This window comes from Pteronotus mesoamericanus, unplaced genomic scaffold (genome assembly GCF_021234165.1).
Source record: "Pteronotus mesoamericanus isolate MK-2021 breed Mesoamerican mustached bat unplaced genomic scaffold, CSHL_Meso_final contig_702, whole genome shotgun sequence".
In the NCBI taxonomy this organism is placed as follows: domain Eukaryota; kingdom Metazoa; phylum Chordata; class Mammalia; order Chiroptera; family Mormoopidae; genus Pteronotus; species Pteronotus mesoamericanus.
The window spans coordinates 40,985-54,859 of record NW_026555239.1 but is presented as its reverse complement, the minus strand read 5'-3'; the positions used below and the strand labels follow the sequence as shown (position 1 = coordinate 54,859).

At 55.2% G+C, this 13,875-nt stretch overlaps 2 protein-coding genes across 2 annotated transcripts; both read right to left on the bottom strand.

Moving 5' to 3' along the window:
* Positions 1-577: 577 nt before the first annotated feature.
* Positions 578-7,116, bottom strand: GCAT (glycine C-acetyltransferase). Its single transcript, XM_054582525.1, has 9 exons — positions 6,901-7,116; positions 5,332-5,462; positions 3,928-4,029; positions 3,337-3,483; positions 2,691-2,845; positions 2,472-2,554; positions 2,129-2,300; positions 1,620-1,741; positions 578-898 (listed from the first exon to the last, which is right to left on the bottom strand). The coding sequence occupies exons 1-9, from the start codon at positions 7,094-7,096 to the stop codon at positions 747-749; spliced, it is 1,260 nt and encodes a 419-aa protein (XP_054438500.1). The 5' UTR covers positions 7,097-7,116; the 3' UTR covers positions 578-746.
* A 483-nt stretch (positions 7,117-7,599) lies between these two features.
* LOC129077809 (histone H1.0) lies at positions 7,600-9,765 on the bottom strand. The gene has a single exon (XM_054582359.1). It carries the CDS (start codon positions 9,450-9,452, stop codon positions 8,868-8,870), a length of 585 nt encoding a protein of 194 aa, XP_054438334.1. The 5' UTR covers positions 9,453-9,765; the 3' UTR covers positions 7,600-8,867.
* Between the last annotated feature and the right edge of the window lie 4,110 nt (positions 9,766-13,875).

Sequence of the window (13,875 nt, the reverse complement as noted above, 5' to 3'; positions counted from 1 at the left end):
GAGGCAGCTGGAAAGTCCCAGGCATTAAGGTAACATACATGCCTGGTACAGCATGGCACACGCTGAGGCACACACAAGGGTTGGCCACAGAGTTGGCAACAAAGTGGGCTAGAATACAGGTTTCCAGACAGGCAGGGGCCTCGCCAGTAGTGACCCACCCTTTCCTGTGGGGCCTGAATCCTCTGCCTCCCCTCCCAACACAGGTCTTGGTACCCAGCCCCTTCTTATCTGGGCAGCTGTAGATCATCCTTTGGTCAGGAAGCAGAGGACAAGGCGTTCACCAAGGCTAGACTCGGGAGGTAGCACAGTAAAGGGTGGGTGGGGAGGCAAAGGGCCTGCAGAGCTGGTACTCAGCTCCCTCTACAGGAGCCCAGATCCCAGCTGAGCCAGCCGGTGGCTCCTGCCATGTCAGCCCAGCTGCCTGGGTCTCATCCTCATTTGGAGGAGAGTCAGCTCTAAGGTCTACTACAGCTCTCAGGAGGCTGCCCACACAGCCGCAGCTCCTGCCTGCTTTTTCCGCTGATCACAGGGCAGGTCAACCTGCTCAGGGAGAATAAAGCAACATGTCACAGCCAATTTCCACAATTGTTTCACGCTCACAGCCACAACCATATGCCTTGCCCGAGACCAGTCTTAGGACTTTGACAGGCCCCAGGGCCTCTGGCCTGCGCTGATGATCAAAGGGTCCCTTTGTTGCCGTGGAGAGAGGGGGACCTTGGTTGGCTCTGCTTGTCGCTATCCAGAGCTCAGGGCAATGCCCCGTGCAGCCGCCCCACCTCCACGAAGGCCTCCACGCAGCGGTCGATGTCCTCCTCACTGTGCACTGCTGAGATCTGGACCCGGATTCGGGCCTTGCCCTTGGGAACGACTGGGTAGCTGAACCCGATGACAAAGATGCCTGGGAAGGTAGAGAGGGTCAATCTGGGACTCATCAGAGCCAAGCAGGCTTTGGGGCATGGCATACGGCTCCTACTTTCCTAAGGATCAGAGAGGCCAAGGGAGCTGCCCACAGTCTCTCAGGCACGGACTGCCTCATGGCCCGGGTTTCTCAAGTTTGGACAGCTGATCTAAAAAGGGTAGTGGGATGTGTCTTATCTTGAAGGGTGTTTGCTGGTTTCTGTTCTGAAGGAGGTACATTTAATACCAGTCTTTGCAAATGACATTCATTGTGATCTCCACTACTCAAAGTAATAATCATTGGGCCTGGTTTCAAAGAATAATGCAGAAGAGCTATTCAAGTAGAACCTGCAGACGTTTCGTGATCATTTCTGGTATTACAGTTCTCATCATTCGGAAGGGGATGGCCACTTATGAAAGATACTGGGAATCAGAGGAATTCACCACTACCCAATTAGAAGAATTATCAGGGTGTTTCATTAACAAGGATCAAATCAATATCTTAGTAATGGAGAAACCTAAAGACACCCCCTCAGTATGATTTTATATTAAACTTGGACATCTTTAGGCTTTTGGGCCTTTTTAAATAAAAATAAATTCTGGCTTTAAAAACTTAAAAAGAATAGATGGGCAGGGATAAGAGGGGAGTATTCACAGTCTAGGGGTTCCCCACTATTTTCTCTTAGGCCACACAGCCAGCCCTTTTGTCCTGGCCTCCTTACCTCTCTTTAGCATGTCATCCGCCATGCGAGAGGCCAGCTGGGCATCACCCAGCATCACAGGGCAGATGGGGTGGTTGGCTCCCAAGATGGTGAAGCCAGCAGCCTCCATCTTACTGCGGAACCTGTTGGCACAAGCTGGGTGTCACAGGTCGCTGGGGGCTGTGGATCATTCACACCTGCTCCTGATGGGCACATGACCCAAGATCTGGGCCCAAGCCTGCAGAAGGAACCAACCAAGGCAGAGCTGCAGACCCAGAAAGTCAGGCGGAGGAACAAGCAGACCAAAAAGGGAGGAGGTGGAAAGACAAAAAAGACAGGGAGACACAGGGTCACATGCAGAGAAATATGCCAGGAAATGGAAGGAAGAGGCCTAGCTGGGTCCCAGTGCAGCCTGCTGGGGATGCGCAATGGACAGAGGCAGAGCCTGTAGGTATGGGCCGGGCAGGTACACAGGGACAGGCCTCAGCAGCTTCCCACCCAGCCTTTCCCACCCCTGCCAGGGACTGTACTGCTGGGTCTTGGCTGCCATAGACTGAACAATGGTGTTGCTTTCCATAAGCAGGTCCAGGGCCTTTGAGGCACAGCCAACAACAGCAGGTGGCAGGCTGTTGGAGAAGAGGTAGGGCCGGGCACGCTGCCGCAGCAGGGACACCAGGGGCCCAGGCCCTGTCGTGTAGCCCCCTGAGAACAAGAGCAGGGGTGAGGTAGTCAGGAACCAGAGCCCATCCTAAGTGCCTCCTGTGAGTACACTGCCCTCTTGTCTGCAGTCCCAGGCCTCCCCACCTTCCGTGAGACTCCTCCAGGGCCCTGCGTGTGGGTAAGGGGTCCCCAGGGGCACAACCCGGTACGCACCTGATGCTCCGCCCAGCGCTTTCCCCAGTGTGGAGTTGATGATGGTGACCTGGTCCATCACGCCCAGCAGCTCATCCGTGCCCCTGCAAGGAGAGCCGCCGCTGCCACCGCAGGCCTTCTGAGCGCCCATCAGTCAAGGGCTGAGCTGGGGCTGGCCTCCTGGTTTCCTGCCCACCCTTAGAAGCCCAACCCAAGGCCTTGGGTGGCACATGCTCCCACCTTCCTGTGGCCCCCAGGAAGCCAGTGGCATGACATTCATCCACAAAGACTAGGGCGCCATATTGAGATGCAAGGCGGCAGATCTCCTGCAGGGGTGCGATGTCACCATCCATGGAAAAGGCCCCATCAGTGGCCACCAGGCGCAGTCGATGCTTCTGCAGGGGAGGCATGGGCAGGTGGTGTTTGGTGTGACATGCTAGGCCAACCACTCACCTGTGCTACTGAGGGCTCTAAGAGGTCACCTTGCCCAGTGCCCAGCACAGAGGTAGGCACGTAAGCACTACTGTATCGGGACTGGAACATCTTCTGCCTCATCCATGCCTTTCTGAGCCTTACTCATCTCTTCCAGGACAACCTAGAGCCCTGGGCAGTGAGAAGGCTCTCAGTGTCTCCTTCAGAGGGCGGTGTGGGGTGGGGCCAGTTCTTTCCAAAAGTGCATTCTGCTGTTACGCCTACTAGGAGCCTGCCACACATAAGGGGCCCAAGGCAACAAGGTGCAATGAAAAAAAGCTGTGTCTGAGGGATGTGCATTGAAACCTTGGCTGTTTCAAACTTTCAGGCTATTTGTTTGCGAGCGCAAAGTTGGCCTCAGGAGGCTAAGGATAAACCCAGTCTTTGCCCCTGGAGCCCGTGGGCCTTGCCCCACCTGCGCCTCCTGCAGCTTTGCTTCTAGATCGGCCATGTCCAGGTGGCGGTAGCGGTACTTGTGGGCCTTGCAAAGACGGATGCCATCGATGATGGAGGCATGGTTTAGCTCATCTGATAGAACTGCATCTTCGGGGGTCAGCAGGGCCTGGAAGGAGACAATTAGAGTGGAGCCATCAGCCAAACACCTTGGGGTTCTCCCTCTCCTATGACTCAGCCCCTGAGTCCAAATTTCACTGTCTTCTGGGCAGGGAGGCAAAGAGCCCTCCACCTCCACCTGGGTCCCCAGAGCCCCAGGACAAGGGCCCTGCTCTTGTGAGACCAGGTGAGGGTGTGTTTGGTGAGCGCCTGGCCCCTGACCCTCCCAGCCATCCAGTTGAGATGGGTCACCTCCCAGATGCCCTGGAAGATGGCGTCCTTGCAAGCCTTGGGACTCTTCCTGGAACACCTACCTGGCCCAACCTGACATCTGGAAGAAGCGATCCCTGGAGTCTTTAGCCACAGCACTGGCATCCCGCCCCGCCCTCCTGACTGCCTACTCTTTCCACAGCCTAGCAGGCCTCACTAACTCCCACCCATGGTCCCCACGCACCTCAAAGAGGCCAGCGTTGGCATCAAAACAGCTGGGATAAAGGATGGCATCCTCCCGCTGGTGGAAGCTGGCTATCTTTGCTTCTAGATCCTTGTGGATGCTCTGAAGAAAGTGAGTAGGACAGGTGTTAATGCCTGCAGGGTCACATGGGACGAGTCCTGGGGATAGAGGCCTAGAAGGCCACAAACACCCAGCCAAGAAGGCCTGCAGCCTTGGTCTTTCCCTTCCTTCTTCACCAAAAGCCTTCCTCAGAGCAGTAGGAACCTGGCAGATGGTTCTCACTGAAGAATCAGGGGCTTGCTAGCTGGCCCCTTCCTGGTTGGCTCTTCTTTTTGTGATAGGGGTTGGATAGTGCAATTATGTGTACTGATGGCAAAGGGAGATGTGTCTTCTTGACACCAAACTGAGCGCCTGTTTTGATTGCTTTATGGCAGAGGATTACACAAGTAACTCTAAGTTCATGTGGACTCCGGATTCTTAGATATGAAAGCTGTCCAGTCTGGGTGAGGATTTTGCTGTAAAGTGCCCTGGCTGGAAGTTAGGAGTCCCATCATTCATTTCCTCACATTTCTGAGAGGCTAAGTAATCGTAATCACAAGTAGGCAAGAGCATGGACTCGTGAGCCAGGCCACCTGGGTTCAAATCGTACCGTGACAGCATGCACGCCCTTCAGCAAGTCACTTCACTTTTCTGGGCCTCAGTGTCCTCATCTCTTTCACAGGGATGAAAACCGCATGTATCACTTAGGATTGTTATGAGCACTAATGAATTTAATAGTTATAATGTTCTTAAAACAGTATCTGACACATAGTAAGCACTGTTAAGTTTCATGTTTATATGTTTATTTTGTAACACAAAATAAAATAATGACCAGCATTCATTGAGCGCTGCTATGTGTCAAGCACTGTTCTAAGCATTTTTACATGTATTAACTCTTTTATTTGTAAGGATTCTATTAAGTACTATTATCTCTATTTTACCAACGAAGGGATTGAGGCACAAAGAGGTGAAGACACTTGCCCATGGTAACAGAGCAAATAAAAGGTGGTGCTGGGAATTAGGCTCAGGTAGAATAGCTCCGAACCCCTGATCTCAGGCCCTGCCTTTTATTCTTCCTTTTCTGTAGGAGGACAGGTGAGCTCTGTTCTGCAGGTGAGAAAATAGATGCTCAGAGAGACAAAGTTTCTCACCCAAGGCTTCTCAGTAAAACAGAAGCCTGAGCCCACTCTTTCTAGCGGACGGCTCTGTGGCTAAGAGTCGGCCTACAGCCCCGGGACGGGATGAGCTGAGCTGGCTAAACCAGCCCCGTTGACTGTGGGAAGCAGACGGCTGGGGTCAGTGGCCCGTGCTGTGGACAGGCCCTGATCTACCCAACCCCACCCCCTCGCAACACCCACTGTGTACCTGGGTCCCACAGATGAAGCGAACAGAGCTAAGGCCAGCTCCAAACTCCTCCAGGGCCCGCAGACCTGCCTGGATCACCTCGGGGTGGCTGCTCAGGCCCAGGTAGTTGTTGGCACAGAAGTTAAGGATTCCTGAGGTGAAGGACAGGGATCAGACACAGCAGCTCAAGGCCCTAAGGAAGGCCTGGGAAGGTGCTGGGCCCTGGGGACCCAGGGAATAAATGAACCCAGATTCACCCTTGAGGAGGCAACGACCACACAGAATGATCCATCTGGGGGCAGAGGCCAGGACAGGGATCTGGAGAACCCTAGGAGGCACCGAATCCACCAGCAGTAGGAGAGGAAAGGTCAGGAAAGGACTCTCAGAGTGGCACCTTGAAGGATAAGAAAATTACACTCTGGCTCTGAATCACATTCCCCCCGAGGAAGAACTCAGCCCGACCTCACAGGCCTGAGGACCACCAGCAACCCGTAGTCTGGGCCTTGGTTTCCCTGCGGGTAAAAGAAGAGGGTTGGGTCAGACATTCGCTGCGGTCCTCCAACTGCAGGGTTGATTTTGCTGCCTGGTAAAGCATCACAGGCCCAAGAGGGGTGCCTCTGAGACCTGGACCCTGAATAATAGAGCCTAGAGTGAACACAGCTGATCCAAGGAGGAAACGGAGGCTTGAGGAGGAAAGTTCACTCAGCCCAGGAGAGGCAAAAACAGGATGGGCACTGGGGTCTCCTAATTTCCAGTCTTTTGACCTGCTCCAAGCTTCCCCTGGGGGGAGGCGGAGGTTTCCTGGGACCTCCGTTTTACAAATGAGTGCAACTGCACCAAGGATTCCATGCCTGCTTCCTGGGTAGAAGGCAGTAGTGGGGGCCTCTGTACCCAGCACCCACTTGGGACCTGGCACAGACGGAGGGGCAGTGACCACTGGTTAGACAGAAACGAGGGGGAGACCAGGTGTGCCAATTTGTGCGACTCCTGCAGCAGTCCATGAGCCATTTGCTCACTGTGACCCTGGCCTCTGTGGCCCATTAGCTGACCTTCCAGCTCCAATACAGCAGAAACCTGGACCAAAGCCCAGCTCTGCCTGCAGCTCGCTGGGGGCTTTGGGGCCGCTTACTTCACACTTAGAAGTTTTTTTGTTTGTAAAGTGCTATTAGTCATTCCAACGTTTGGAGGTTTGCAAGAGTCCACGTGCAGCAATTAGGGGCGCACATAAAAGAGCAGCTCCAGAAACGTGGGGTTTCTTGCTGAGTCTTCCCATCACCCTTCTTGAAGCAGCAGGGTGGGACCCAGCTGGGTTTGCCTCTTTTTTTCTCACGTTCTCCCGGGGTTGGGTCTCAGTCCCGCCCTGCCCTCTGAGGCAAACAGGTGCTCAAGGGCAAATCACCTCCCTTCAGGGAAACAGGTTTAACCAGGTTAGCAGGCCGTACAGTAGGCATGCTAGCTGAAAGAGGGGCCAGTGGCTACGTGTGAGGGGCTGTCGCCTCCCACTGCCTCCAGGACCTCCATTCAGCGCAAGCCTCAGGACGGCCCTCTAACACCCGGCCACGTCCCACGACTCCCGGGAGGGGGAGTTACCTCCGGAGACGCCGTCAACGTGGACGCGCGGCCCCTGACGCGATGTGATGATCCGCTCGCTCTTCCAGGTGCCAGCCCCGCGGATCCCTTCCAGCTCCTCCTCCAGTATGCCACGCAGCTGCGCCAGCGCTGAGCGCGCGCGGCTGCCGCCGGGGGCCCGAGAGAGCGCGGCGCGGAGAGCCGAGCCGGCCCACATCGCGACACCTCACCTACCTCGCGCGAGCGCGCCTGTCCGGCAGCCCCGCGCGTCGCGGCCTGTCACGTGGCCGGGGGCTGGGTCCCGCCAGCCAATCTGAGCAAGAGGAGCTCCCGGGAAGGGGCGCAAAGGCGGGCCCAGGCGCAGGTGGGCGGGGCCGGGCTAAAGGCGCAGCGGACGAAAGTAGATTGATTTGTAAATTGAGACTGGAGAGGTCCGTGAAGGGGCAAGGGAGGCTAGTCGGCGGGGCCCAGCCCGTCAGACCCCCTAGCTCATTCCCATCCCATGCTCACACCCCCATCTCTCGGAACGGGTGCTCTGGATCCGAAAAGCAGCACCCTGAGGCACGTTCTGTCCCCTGCAATCCTAAAATTTCTGTTTCTGTGGAGCTCTTGGAACCCTCCCTCCCTTCTCAGGTGCAAACGCCCCTAGATTTTCCCCCACTACTCGCCCGATTGCTTCGCCTTCTACAATCTTAGAAGTGAGGAAAAATACCACCCAGATTTTTGTCCTTTTTAGTTTTTATTTTAAAGTTTTAAAATTACAAAGACAGCAAATTCTTCCCGGCACAAATAACACTTTTTGTTTTTCTTTTTTTATACAAAAAAAGGGGGAAGGGTTACGACGCGCAATTGTGCGCTTTCCTATATTATGAGAAAAGACGACTGTACAGGTTTTTTTCTCCCAGCTCCCGTGTGTGAAACGTTAAGTGCTAGCTCTAGATAGATATATACACATTTACACGCACATACACAGACCTAGCTCTGTAAAACTACTTAGCGATTGAAAAAACGACTGCAGTATGTCTTACTGTCCACTCCCCGCCCACTACCCCTCCCCCATCTACCACTACTTAGAAAATACTCAGAAGTAAAAGAGGTCGGGAAGTTTTTAAGTGGCGGTGGCAGGGCTGGAGACTCACCAGACCACCAAAGCCACCTCTTGTACAGGAGGAACCAAAAACCAGGGGAATACAATCCAATTGCGTGGAAAAACCCAAGTTTCAATAGGGCTCACTGAGGCACTTGGCTGACTGACTCCCCACCCTTCCCCCAAAGTTTCCACTCCCATAACAGGAGACTTTCCGAAGCCACAAAGACCCTCCCCCCCATGGCTAGTTTCCAGCTGAGAGAAGCCACAGCTTCTCAGACCAGCTGTCATTTTGACACCCCCTCCCTTCCCCCAGGACAATAGGGAGGCCACAAGGACTAACAGAAGTGAGAAGGAAACTGGATTTGGATCCCCCACTGCTCACCATTGGGAGGTGGAAGTCAGCCCAGAGGGTTTATTCCACCTCCCTACTTGGTGTCCAGCTGCTGCCACCCCTCTCCTCCCCAACAAGGTTCTGAAACTCTCAAGGGCTGCTCAATTTAAAGCTCACTTGTCTTAAAAGATACTCCTACAAACCTCACAATTCCTGGGCTCCCTCTCAACTAGCCAGGACAAGCTGTCTTTCTGATACCGCCCACTCCCCACTTTTACCTTCATATCAACAAAACACACCAACCCACCCCAAACCCTTAGATTAATAACAAATTAACAGAACAAAGTATTTCTCATCATTACAGAGATGAGATTGTTTTTGCTGTCCTTGCACGACTGGTTAAGGAAAAATGAACTATTCCCTAATTTCTGAAAAATCCAAATTCTGCCTCCCATTAAGTCAGAATACAAAGGGGGAAGGGGCTGCAGATGAGGATTAAGAGAAGGAAAAAAGTATTTACAGAAAATAAGGAGACAGGCAGGAGTGTCCACAAGAAAAGCTTCACTGTCACTTCTTCTTGTTGGCCCTCTTGGCACTGGACTTGGCTTTGGGTTTCACTGGTTTGGCCTTCTTAGGCTTGGATGCCTTGACTGGCTTGGCTTTGACAGTCTTGGGTTTTTTGGTTTTCTTGGGCGTGGCAGCCGGCTTCTTCTTGGCCTTCTTGACTGGGGTGGCTTTGGGCTTCTTGCTGGGGGCTTTGGAGGCTGCCTTCTTGGGCTTGGCTGCCTTCTTTGGCGTGGCCACCTTCTTGACTTCTTTCTTCGTCTTTTTGAAGGCCACTGACCTCTTAGGCTCATCGCTCTTGGCCAGCCGGAAAGACCCCGAAGCACCCACTCCTTTGGTCTGCTTGAGGACCCCGGTGGTAACTAGGCGCTTGATGGACAACTTGATCTGCGAGTCGGCATTCTCGCCCACCTTGTAGTGGCTCTTGATGTACTTCTGGATGGACTGGCGCGAGGAACCAGCGCGGTTCTTCTCTGCCTGGATGGCAGCCACGATCATGTCTGAGTACTTGGGGTGGTCTGTAGACTTCTTGGAAGCCTTGGCCCGCTTGGGCTTGGTAGCAGGAGTAGACGTGGAGTTTTCGGTCATGGTGGGCTGCTTGGTCTTGCTATTGAAGAAGGTGCCTTCAAAAAGGCCAGCCCCCGTCGGAGGCCGAGCAAAACCCGACTCGGGATCGGCTTTCGCGTCCCTGACTCCCAGGCCAGTCCGAAGCCCGGTTCTCTGGGACCTGGCTCGCGTCGCGGGACAATTCGCTGGACCGGTTCTGCGTGCCCAGCCCCGCCGGTCGGTGTGTTTCTGCGTGCGGCTGCGACTCTGGCCCTGGCTCTGGTTCTGTCTTTGGCTCTGGCTCTGACACCGCCTCCGCTGCCTCTCTTTTCCCAGCTCCGCGTCTGGCGCTCAGGCGGCGCATCCGGGTATTTAGCGGCGGCGGGCGGACCGCGGTGAGGACAGGGCTGCTGGCTGCCTGCTCCCGGCCCGGAATGGCGCTGCGCCGCCGCCATCTGTGTTTCTTCCGCCGAGCAAATCCGACCTTTCTCCCCGCCCCGGGCTTTTCCGCTCCTCGCCGCCGCCCGGGGTCGCTGCCCGGCTCCCTGGGCTCCCCCGCCAGGCGACCCGCCGGCCGGACCGCCGCCCCCCGAGCCCGCCAGGCGCCCCAAACGGCGCTGAGGACCGCTGGTGTGCCGGCACATTTCCCCTTTGCTGGGGGCTGGCTCTGTGGGGCCGGGGTGCCCCGGTGCGGGAAACCCCCCGTAGCAAAGCTCCCCCCCTGGGGCTACCGGGGACCCCGCTCCCGGCCCGCTGCGGGGTCCCCCGGCCCGGCGGAGCGGCCGGAAAGCGGCCCCAACTAACACACGCGGCCCCGAGCCGGGCGACTCCCAGCCGGGCCGAGCCGGGACAGGGGGGAGGGGTCGCTCCCCCGGGGTCCGGTCACCTCTCGGGGGTCATCCCGCCACCGGGCTCCCCGCACCTCTAACCCCTCTCTGTCCATTGGGCCCCTGAGCAAACTTTCCTTGGAAGAGTTGGAAGGGCACTTTCAAACTTTGTCCCTTCCCCCTCCTCTATGGGCTCTCCCCCAGCGGGCCCCCTGACCTCTGCGATGGAGATTCTCTCCTGAGGCCGAACCCCCAATGCTTCCAGGGTCCCCTGAGGCAGTGAGGAGGGGTCTCCCGAGTCTCCTGCGCTCCTCAAAGACCCCCACATCTCCCATATATCCTAACAGGGAATTCATTTATATGCCTCCCTCAGCCTAGGAGTTTGGGGGTGTCAAAGACAAAGCCCGCTCTCCCCACTCCTGAGGCACAGCTTAGGGGTCCAGTCCCCCTCCCAAGGACCCTCCAAGGCGGGGGGTCTCGGGGGCGGGAGCACGGCAATGGAGGAACTTCCCCACAGGCTCTAACCAGAGGCTGTCCTGGGGGCCCCTGGGATGAGGAAAGCTCTGAGTGCCGTAGAGCTTGGGAAACCGGGGCTCTGGGGGAGAGGTCGAGAAGAGGGTCTCGTTCCTTGGGCACTAACTAATCTCGGAAAGTGTGCGGTCGTTCAGGGAACCGGGGCTGGGACCACCGCCATTTTGCTGGGAGGATGCAATGTCTTTGTTAAAATGTGTACATCTTTTCCTGTACTTGGCAGGTATAGATGAGGCAAACAAGGGTCGCCACCATCTTTAGGGAGTCTTGAGGGGCTCTGAGAGGGTTTAGGGGCCCACAGGCCAGCGGAAGGGACCCCAGAACTCCTGGGACAGAGCACCTTGTTTGCGACACACATCCTACTTCCACGCAGGGTCCCGCTTGGCAGGGGCCCTGGTTTGATATTCTGGGATGCTCGCTCCTTAAGCCACATCCCACAACAAACCCGTTTTTATTCCCTAAGCAGAAACCCATCACTCTTCACTCAAAACAATACCCTGGGAGCCGGGGGCGGCGGGGGGCGGGTAGTGATTGCGGGGTGGGGGTGGTTATAGCTGGTCAAAATGATGAACGTGTCTCCGGTACTGCCGGGAGCTGTTTGCAGACAGGCTGTTGAGAAGGTTGGAGGGTTTAGGTGCGGGACAGGGTCTTAGCAGGGATGCGGGGGAGGGGGAAAAGGGCTCATACTGGACTTGGGAGTCTCGGAGGCCAGGGAAATAAATGGGTTCCCCCACCCCCACCCCAAGGGATGGATTAATCCAAATGATTGGGAGAAGGTGGGGGGAGACCTGAGACCTGGTATCAGATGCCTTCTCTCCGGGCTTATCTTGGTGGCACAGGTGGGGACGGGAAGCATGAAGGGCTAGGTTAGTTCAAAAGGTTAAGTTCTTATTTGGTTGATGTCAATTACCCTTAAGTTTCCTGATTTGAAAACACAACATTCTGGTGGGTTTGTTTTGATTATTTTCAAAGACAATTCTCCGGTTCCCCCTAAGATCTGGGTGGGGAAATAGATACCCAAATTGACACCCCCAAGTCCAAGACGTTCCACCCTGCGCTTTTAGAGACCTGTCACAGCCCCCAACCCCGCCGGGGGTCTGTGCACCTCTTAGACTAGGGACTGGATGAATCCAATGACACAATGACGAAATAATTTTATTTACACGATGCATTACAATTTGCAAAGTGCTCTCCACCCGTTTCTTGATCCTCCTCCCTGGGGAGGCAAGCAACGTGATTACTAGCCCCATCACCCCTACTTTCCCGTGGAAGCCGAGGAAATCTTTAGGGTGCATAAGGGGGCGCACTGTGAGGTGCAGCTCCCGGCGCCCCCAGGCTTTTAGCGGTCACATTCCTATCCCCGCCCATCCCAACGACCTGTAAATTCTCTCCCGGAACTGAAGCCAGAAAAAGAGGGAGGGGTCGCGGGCACCTCCCGCTAGGCAGCCGAATTCGCCGCCCATACCCCTGTTCGGGAGAACTGAGGGAAAGGGAGGGTCCGGAAGAGGTTCCCCCAGAGTTGGGTGCAGAGTCCGAGGCCGATGAAGGCAAGGTAAGGAAACGCTGCCCACGGATTAGCTTGGCCGCACCTCGCCTCTGCAGAGCCTGGGGGACTCTTGATTCAGGCCGGGCCCTACCCGGGCACTAAAAAGACTGCTCTCGAGTCCCTATTTATGGATCGAAGAGCCGTTTTCTCCCCGGCAGACGGCGGAACTCCCTACGCCCCCTTCAACGCGAGCCCTTTAAAATCCCGGAGCCGCAGAGATGCGGGCAACTCCTCCTGGGAAATGTAGTCTCCCGGCGGGCGCCGAGCCCGCACTGCGCCCCCAGCCCGGGACCCTCGCGAGCCTCGGAGCACGGGGAGAAGGTCCAACATCTTCCGTCCAGTCGCGCGGCGAGAGGCCCAGTCCTCCCTACTGTTTTTTTCACCTGTCAAAAAGGGGGCTCTACAGCTACTTGTGGGGTTGGCCTGAGGGTGAAATGAAATCCTGTACGGAAAAGTGCAAATCGCATTAGAATGTCAGGGGTCGCGTTTTTACCAATGTGCGTGTGTGCATGCGCCAGCTTTTCTTGAGCCCCTGATCCATTATATCTTCATTTTTTCAGGCAGGAGGTCTAGAATGGCTAAAGGACTTGCCCAAGGGTAGCGGGCAGCCTGAAGGAGGGTGACTGCTGACAGACTCGCAAGCCGATGCCTCTCCCACTGCGCCACCTGTGGTCTCCTAGACCTTGTAAGACAGCACTTATTGTAGGCTTTGGAACCCTGAGGTTCCAGATATTCACTTGATATGTGCCAAACACGGGGATAGGATCTCTTAAAATGAACCAACCTAAAATCGTCCTTATGCCAAAGAAACATATGTTGGGGGACAAATTCTGTTCCCCCACAGCGCCTAGGTTACAGGTCTATACAGCAGGCTTGTGCTGTACTGGATACTGTAGGCAACTGCAACACAATGGTAAGTATTTGTGTAATACTTCGCACGTTACTAGTGTGTTAGGAAGGCACTAGGGGATAGGCTTTCAGCTCCATTGTAATCCACTGGGGTTGCTACTGTGTAGGCAGTCCTGTCAGTGACTGCAATGTTGTTATACAGCCCATGACTGCATTCAGGCTTCTTTTAAGAGTAGAGGAAATTTCGCCTTGCAGCACCCCAGCTGAAGTCAGAGAGTTAAGGCTGACTGTCCTTGGGCCTCTGCCTTTTACTCTGGGGAGAGGCAGGAGAGGAAGAAATTACCCAGTGTGTAGTCTCCTGCTGCTGCTGCTGTAACAAATTACCCCAAACTTGATGGCTTAAAGCAACATTTATTTATTATCTTACAGTTCCAGAGGTTAGTAGTCCAAAATGGGTCTTCCTGGGCTAAAATCAAGGAGTAGAGAGGTGTGTGTTCCTTCTGGAAGCTCTAGGGGGAGGACCTGTTTTGTGACTTTTTCAGCTTCCAGAGGCAGCCTGCATTCCTTGGCTTGTGGACCATTTACATCATAAAAGCTATCAACAATTGACTGAATCTTTTTCATGCTGCCCTCTCTCTGGTTCTGACTCTTCTACCTCCCACGTCCCTCATTTAAGGACCTTTGAGATGCCATTGGACTACCTGGACAATCC